The following is an 8,870-nucleotide window of genomic DNA, read 5'->3' as shown; positions in this document are numbered from 1 at the left end:
ATTTGCTACTGTCATTCCTTTATCCATCAATGCAAATTGTGGAGGACAGCAGGAGGTCATCCACGTGTGAAGTGGCATGTGCCAGCTGACTGAGTGATGCTAACCATGGCCCCACGTTAGCAGAGGTAACAGTGGGCATCAGCCCCTGGGCCTGGAGGGGAGGCCACCTCCCACAGTAGTTTGGCCAATAAAACATGAAGAACAGTTGCATTCTTTGTCCTTTTTATTTCTTTAATAACAAAAAAAGAAAACAAAAACCTATAATTTATAAGCTATTTTTGCTATCTACATTATATAGAAAATATAGACTCTGTTTACTTTATAACACACATCTTTTTCCCTTGATAAATAATTCTTTAAAATATCTAGTATACATGCCTTGACTTTTTATACATAAGTTTGGTTTTATACATATACATACATATATACTCAGCTTCTTTTAAAATTGACTTTCTAAGTCGATTCTGATTGTAGGTGATGCAGCAAACCAGAGTTGGGATTTTCAAAATGTCATTGGCCGATTATTATAGATGGCCTTGGAGTTTGCTCCCGGTGGTTGAGTATAACATAGGAAAATGTCTTTTCTTAGGGAGTGGGCTTTCTAAGTTCATTTTTTTGTGACTCAAAATTTAGCAGTGCATTGCATTTTTACCTTTATACCCTCTTAACTCTCACCCTGTCTCATAGCCACAGCTGTTGAATTTGACCTGTGGTTGTAAATTAGGTTTCTGATTCCATTGTCTTTATTCTGGAGGTGGGGGTTGGGTGGGATTCGGCATTCTAGTGACATCCTCGGTGAAAGTAAATGCAGTTGCATCTGCAGGGACTTTATCTCCTGTCCCCCAGAGGTTAAGTGATGGCCACACTGATTTTTAGTGGTAGACCCAGGACTAGAAGCCACGTTTTCTGTCTAAGTCACATCCTGCTGCACACAACACCTTCATAGCTCTCAGGTGGGGAGAGGGAGGCTCAGAGAGATGAAATGACTTGTCTGAGGTCCCATGGCTACTTAGTGGAAGAGTTGCAATTAGAACTCAGACCTGCAAATGGACTGTATTTCCTGAGTTGTTGCAGCTGAATCAATTTTCTAGAAACTCATTTATGTCTTGAAGGTACTCATAAAAACTAGCTGTTTAAGGTTTCCCACTGTGACTATAATGTGATCAGTTATCTCTAATTTGTATGGTACTTGGCAAGGCTGGAGACATAAATCCAGATGTGGGCCTTTGGGATTTCCTGAGGCCAGTTCTAATAACACCCACCTCCCTCCCCCCCAACACACACCCCTCTCCTAGATACAGATCTGGCTTAGGACTCCTGTTCCACCCACTGCCCACGTTTATTGGCCATCAAAGTCCTGAAGTTTATGGAACAGAGGCCATGACATTGGAGAGCTCATGATTAAAAAAATGATCAAAGCCCCGCATTCAATTCCCTTTTGAGAACAGGGAGGAGGACAACGGAAGGAAAGCTGTCTGCGTCTGCTCTGTGGCTTTGTCTTTACCAGCAGCAGGCATTCCCTCCCTAGCGGGCAAGTGTGCAGGTGGGAACGCTGGGTTTCAGGGGACAGCCCTGAGTCCAGCTTCGGGGACAAGTGAAGCTCCCTCCTCCCCCACCCCAATGCTGCTTTAAGAGGTGATGGGCTCAAGTGCTCTCATTGGAGTCTGGAGGTGCAGCCAGTACCATATCTGAGTGACCATATTAGTTAACAGTGGGAAGTGGGGGCCTACCAACCTTTTCCTTCCCCACATCACAGTCCCTGTTTCTGGAGCCCTTGGGAGGACCACTGAAGTGTCTGGCTCTCAGGCTACTAAAGTGTCGCACTGTTGCATCTTGACTCTTGCGCCCTTTTTTGTTTACACCAGCAGTGAGCAGAGGAATAACAAGACCATGTCCTGGGGGGTGGCCCTATGCCTAGTGTGGCAATTACAAGCTTGCCTGGGCGGGCGGCCAGGGCTGACAGTAAAACCACGGGGTCACCCTGTCTCTGCTTCATAGTTGTGTGACTCTGGCAAGTTCCTCTTTCTTTCAGAGCCTTGATTACCTCATGTAACGTGGGAGTAACAATCCCCAATACTAAAGGGTTGTTTTTGTGGACTAAATGAGATAATGAACTTAAAATCCCTGCACACAATGGATATCAAGAAATGGCGGAGCACAGGAAGTACTCGTTGGCTCTGCAGAGGAAAAAGGCTCTGGGAGAAGTTCGTCATGAGCTGGACTTGGCCAAGACTACCTCCAGGGAACAGATACACCGACACAACGGTATTTGCTGCCAGGTAGGCTAAGGAGTTTCTGTGGATCCTGCTCCACCTCTCCCATTACAGGGAGAGTCGTGAAGAAGCTGAGAGTGGTCATGGACTCTCTCTCCAGAGGAAAACAGAAAGAATCGGACAAGCCCAGAGCATGTCCACACACTGTGGATGCCATGTAGGAACCCCTGGCCTACCCCCCTCTCAGAATTTGGAATTTGAGACATCAGCAGAGGCAACCGGTGGCATGAGCCAAAACTTCCAGTAGCAGAGGCATCCACACAAGGATGGGACTAAATGTGATGACCCTGAAGTGGTGCCCCTATTACACCAGCTCCTTGAAACACTAAAAAAGTGGAAAGAGCTGGATTATTGCTGGGACTTGTCCGGGGTCAAAGTCAGCTGATAGTACCCAGACCCCCAAGGGTGCTGTTCGTGCTGGGCTTTGTTTCAGCAAGCTCTGTTGAAAGCTTGAGATTTTAGCTTCATAGTGCAATTAAGTCTCTGCTAGTGGTAGGACAGGCGCAAAAGGAGCACTAAAGAAGCAGCTTAACCCCATTTACTACAATTTTTATATTTAAAAAAATTAACTATCTCAGTCCTTTCTTTCTCTCATTCCTGCATTTACCTACTACATGCATGTCAGTAGGTAACATTTGACTACATTTACTAAAATATTTTTCATGCTTTTAAAAAGTATATTCTTTCTATATACCCTAGCCTCAAAGAATTTTTGTTTTAGACACTGAATATTTTTTTGCAGAGTTCAGACACCTTCAGGGGCAAATAATTCCCAAGTAATTTGGTAAGTACAGAAACTTAAAACCCCAGGAAAATCCCTAGATTATAAATGACTTAGAAAAATGAGGCCCATAGAGTCATTTAGTTTCCTTTTCCTTCATCCTTAATCACAGCCTTTCAGGCTCGCTAGGACACCACCACTCCCCCACCCCCCACCCCCAAAAAACAAAAACAAAACAACAACAACAAAAAATACAGGGGGAAAAAACCACACACAAAAAGTTCCATTCAGTTTCCACAAAAGCTGTCCAGAGGGCAATTTAGGAGAACCTGAACCAAAACAGCCCATGGCATGGCCCTCTGCTCAAATTATTACTGCGAGACTTCCATTCTACCAAATCTCTAGTTTTGAACACATCATCGTGAAGTCTGAAAACACATCAGGGACTAGAAGGTACCTGGAGAGTTTTAGCTGACTAACCTGACTGTGTTGTGGTAAGGCCCCCAAAGTAGAGTGATGTTTCCAGGGAGGCAGTCCTTGCTCCTCTGAGCTAGAAAATGACCACGATCCCCATGATGCTTACACAGCCACACCACACCCATGGGCAGCCTGGGCTGCACAGATTGACCTGGGAGAAGCATGGAGGCTGCAACTGATGACACTGTTTTCAGATTCCGCCTTGGCAGAGCCTGGGAGTGAGCTCTTGACCCCTTAAGTTCCCTTCTAGCTCTACTGCCAGGCATAGGAAGAGAAGCCTGAGCCTCAGTTGTGAGCTGTGAACAAGTCCTAGTTTCTTCATCCAACCTTGACAAATGCCTTGATGGGATGAAGGACTAAGAAAAGATAAAAGGGTAATTCTGTTTTCAAAATGTATTTGACTTGGCCTTTCTTTCAAGACTTGTCCTGAGTTTTTAAGAGCGATTTCAGTGACATTGGGTGGCAGTGAGCATTGACAAGCCCATATGTGTGTGTGTCAGGTTGTTCCCTTTTGGCTGCCTGTTCTGAGCCTGCAGTTCGCCATCTCCAGTGAAAGCTCTGTAAGTAGAGGGTGACAAGAGAGACAAGAGACCAAGGAGTAGAAGAATATGTTTTTTCCAACATCAGCTTCTCAATCCTCCATGAAGATACACCTGAGAGGCCTCTAAACCCCATTTTAGAAACATTGAAACTTATGTTCCTTGTTGTCCTTTTGTTTAACACCTATTACATTTGGGAGGGGGGTGGGAGGGGGCGGTACCAGAATCATGAAAACAAAGGTCAAAGCTAGAGAAAAGAGCCTTTACTTCTTTTTAGGGGAAGTGGATTATATCTGAGTGGAACTGAAGACTTGCCTTTTACATCCATCCACAGAGCTGCGTGAAACTCCTAAAAGCCCTTCCCTGGCTTGTAGGAGGCATGGGTGTTGGAACACAAATCCAGGGCTGGCTCCCTTTCCCTTCTGGGGGGAACCCCCAGTGCAACACTGGGGCACGCAGCTGCCCCACCTCTTGAGGGCAGCTATAAGCTTGCAGTCAGGCCCAAACCTCCTCCTGTCTCCTTGGCCTTAACTGGGGAGCCAGGTGAAAGGACAACCTCGATCCTTCAGCATGGAATCCCTCTTACACTCAACTCTCCACCAGAAGTAGTGTTATAAGATGGCTTCTTGCAGTTTTTTAATTGCTGACGAGTTCAAAGGGATATGCTATTCTCTGCCCCGTCTGTTTTCCATGCAGAGTATGTACTTGCTCTCTCATTTTGGCTTAAAGAAGCCCTGTCTCTGCTGGCATTCCCAGCACTCCCTTACCCCACCTCAGGCCAAGTGAAGGGCAGTGGGCCAATTGGGAAGACACTCCCTCCTGCTTCCTATGAGGAAGACCAATCAATCAAGAAAGCTGTACACTTTGTTTCCAAGTACTTTTGCCTCCAGACACTTAAAGTGGCTTCCTAGAATTTGAACTTTCTCAGTAGCCCATTGCACCCCCACCTTTCCCCAAGCCAACAGGCTTGTGTGGATATGGGAGGATGTGCCTTCTCCTGCGAGATTTTTTGTGGGGGGCAGACTAGGGAGGCCACACCAACTGAGCTTGACCTCACCGGAGCATTTGGCTTGCAAAGGAGGCCAAGGTATGGGGAGTGGATGAGGTGAAGGGGAAAGGCATCCCTCCTTGCTCCTCACAGAAAAGGGCAGCAGAGGCAGCTAAATCTCCTCCCTCTCATGCAAGTGCCCAGCAGGGATGATCTCAGGAAAGGCAGGCCCTCTGAACACTCCCGGGCTATTTACTCAGCATCCTGACAGTCTTGTTTGGGCCCCTCACCTGGGCTGCGGTTCACCTTCTCAGATACCACCTATTCCCACTGTCCCTCCACCTCCCCATCCCCACACTCCTGGACGCTACCTCTCTCCCACACCTTTCCCTCTGGGCCCCGCGCAGAAGGCCTAAGTCCCCTAGGTCCCCAGTCTGCGCTAACAGTACAAGGACATCCTGCTCCTGCGCATGGCCTCGCTGATCAGGTAGGCGGGGCTCAGCTCCGGCTCCTCTGTCATGACGGCAATGTTCTGCCACTCGCCCGTCTGGCTGGACCTCTTGATGGTGTCTACCACGCACAGGGCGTACAGGCAGTCGTCGAAGGTGGCAGCCATGGTGAGCGGCCGGCCATCCCACGTGCGCCGGTCGTCCTGGTCCTGGAAGGCCTGGCGCACGGCCTGCATCATCTTGATGGTGCCCCGCAGGTAGGGCGAGGGGATGTCGCTGAAGGCCTTCTCCGGCAGCAGGGAGTTGCGGACAGGTGTGGAGTCCTGCAGCAGCAGCTCCTGCTCCGGGGCGCTATTGCGCTGCCCGTACAGGTCCGTGCCCACCGCCAGCAGGCGCCCGGCAGAGCCCACCACGGTCACGTCCTGCTTGAACTCTCCGGGCACGTTGAAGTTCAGGGTGACGGTGCAGCACACCCCGCCCTCCAGCACCATCTGGAAGGTGCAGAAGTCATCGCTGGTGATCTGGCGGATGCCCTTGATGTGGTCGGTCTGCTTCACGAAGGTCTTGAGCAGCCCGTGGACCTTGAGGGCCTTCTGGCCAGTGAGGAAGGTGAGCAGGTCGATGATGTACGTGCCCACCGAGTGCAGGCCGCCTCCGCCCATCAGGTCGTCGCAGCTCCAGTTGTACTTCTTGCCCAGCAGGCTGCCGCTGTGCACCTGCACTTCGCACACCAGCAACTCGCCCACGTAGCCCTCCTCGATGAGCTGCTTCATGCGCACGAAGGCCGGCAGGAAGCGCAGCACGTTGCCCATGATGCTCATGAGCTTGGGGTAGTAGTGGGCGGCCGACATCATGCGGAAGGCGTCCAGCGGCGTGGCTGTGCGGTCGCAGATGACATTCTTGCCTATGCCTGCGGGCAGGAGGAAAAACAGCGGATCAGGGCGCTGGATGCAGAGGGAGCAGAGAGTGGTAGGGGGTGCTATGCCCCCAACTGTTAATTCTTGGAATGGGAACCAGACCGAATCAGATATCCTTATTACAATTAAATATTTTATAACACTTTTTATTTATGCAAAACAACATATTCTATATATTTCAATATTTTATATACAATTATTAAATAGCTAAGTTGATTTACTTAATTTTAGTATAAACCATCAGCAATGATTTAAATATTGATTTATTGAAACATTTTAAATAGCCTATATTTTATGTTTAAAATATAAAATACCTCATTTAATATTTTATATATATACAAATATGTTACTTATACAGTATATTTAAAATATTTAAATATAGCCGAACCGGTTTGGCTCAGTGGATAGAGCATCGGCCTGCGGACTCAAGGGTCCCAGGTTCGATTCCGGTCAAGGGCATGTACCTTGGTTGTGGGCACTCCCCCACTGGGGGGTGTGCAGGAGGCAGCTGATCGATGTTTCTCTCTCATCGATGTTTCTGACTCTCTATCCCTCTCCTTTCTTCTCTGTAAAAAATCAATAAAATATATTTTAAAAAAAATTTAAATATAGAACATGAGTTCTATTAAATTATGCAATATAATCTTTTTACAAATATGAAATATGTATTATTACAATTATCTTACATAGGAAATGCTTTAAGTTTTATTTTTATGTAAAATAAAATTTTATTTAAAATGCATTATTAAAAATATCATATGGAGAGAAAAGAATAGGTCTCTATCTGGACAAAATCAGAATACATAAGCTTAAATCAAGGCCAAGGTCATTCTGATTAAGTATGAGGAAGAATTTCTTAATGATATCCTTCAAAGGCCTAAGCTTTTAGCTGCCTCCCCCACAACCACCAACAAAGGATTATATTTTGAGTGTTACCTTGCTTGTTTACTGTGCATTATGGGTTAGGGCTGGCAGCGGTCACAGATGTGCTAGTTGAATGTTTTCTGCCTCCTTATGGGAAGAACAGATATTATCTGCGGGTGGGCAGTGACCAGTTCCTCCCTGACTGCCATCTGTCTCACAGTGCAGTTTAGTGCTTTTGGCCAAAGGAGCTGAGGCCCAATAAGAATTAGGCTTATGTGATGACTTGAATGAGTGCATAAATTGCAGGTGGACGCAAGCCCTTGAGGAGAATGGGTTCTGGGTGTAGAGAAAACAAAGGGCTAGAGGGAAGGAGAGTGACAGGGAAGGAGAAAGGGACTCATTCTGCAGAAGCCAAGAGTCAAGGAAGAAAAACAACTCAGCCGAACCTGGAGGAACAGCCAGCTGGAACTCAGAATAACACAACAATAACAGAATTATACAAATTTTGTTAGCAAGCCAGGAAGCTAGGTAAAAAGACTTAGGGAGCCCAGCCAGCATGGCTCAGTGGTTGAGCTTCAACCTATGAACCAGGAGGTCACAGTTCAATTCCCGGTCAGCATTCGATCCCCAGTATGGGGCATACAGAAGGCAGCCGATCAATGATTCTCTCTCATCACTGATGCTTCTCTCTCTCTCCCCCTCTCCCTCTCCCTTCCTCTCTGAAATCAGTAAAAACACATTTTTAAAAAATGACTTGGGGAGCCTCTGAGTCAAGACATGTGGCTACCCATGGTAGGGCCCTGTTGTCCAGTCATACTCTGCACATAGACCCTCTAATGGGGACCCGGGCACTCTCAACACAGACACGGGAGATACCGCAGGGCTGTGGGATGATGAGACACACACACCCATGCCTGTCCCGACTGTGGGCACCCGACTTGGCAAAATCCATGAAATCTCACCACAAGGTGAGCTGAGCTAGGGTTCTGTGGACACCTGGACAAGGCCACAGCCTGGAACACAGCTCTCTCTTCCCATTAGAAGAACTAGTCCAACAACAGACACGGTCAGAACAGAGTGCAGAAAATAAATACAATCAGTGGCTATGAATTTCCATGTGCATATCTCATTCTGGCCCTGAGTGGAAGGCCTGGAGCCTGCACAGTGACATCTCCTTATTAGGAAAGCTGGTGGCTTCCTGATGACCATGAGTGAGCAATATTAAGCCCCTTTAACTTTCGGCAACCAGGCTCCAGCAGAGGGATGAGGAAGCACTGGTTTAGCAACCAGAAATGCCATGCACCTGCATAACCTAACGTTCCAATAATATGATCCTGTAGGCATTAGGCTCCTGTAACACCAGCTCATGTGGGCAGGAGCAGATTTACATGTAAATGCATTGGTAGGCCACTGCAGGGATAGGTGACAAATGCTGCCCAAATCTGCCTCATACCAGTTGGGTACAGGCTGTGCTATGGCCTCTCCTATATTCTACCTCAAGGTCCCCAAAACCAGGACCCCTGACTGCCATCTGCTAGTTACGCTCAATAGGTCAAATTAATGGCACATAAAAAAAAGTTTATCTTATTTCTGTTATAAAAACTATAAAATAGTAAAAGAAAAAATTAATTGGGAAATTTAA

At 47.1% G+C, this 8,870-nt stretch overlaps 1 protein-coding gene across 1 annotated transcript in view; it reads right to left on the bottom strand.

Annotated features, from left to right (window-relative positions):
- Positions 1–205: 205 nt before the first annotated feature.
- Positions 206–8,870, bottom strand: part of GFOD1 (glucose-fructose oxidoreductase domain containing 1) — a 118,513-nt gene continuing 109,848 nt past the window's right edge. Inside the window, exon 2 of the mRNA XM_005878415.2 lies at positions 206–6,357. Coding sequence (XP_005878477.1) covers positions 5,438–6,357 — 920 coding nt within the window. The 3' untranslated portion in view covers positions 206–5,437. The remainder of the gene's footprint in view (positions 6,358–8,870) is intronic.

Source organism: Myotis brandtii, unplaced genomic scaffold, assembly GCF_000412655.1.
Source record: "Myotis brandtii unplaced genomic scaffold, ASM41265v1 scaffold56, whole genome shotgun sequence".
In the NCBI taxonomy this organism is placed as follows: Eukaryota; Metazoa; Chordata; class Mammalia; order Chiroptera; family Vespertilionidae; genus Myotis; species Myotis brandtii.
Note: the sequence above shows the minus strand (reverse complement) of the source record. Positions and strands in the feature narration are given on the sequence as shown.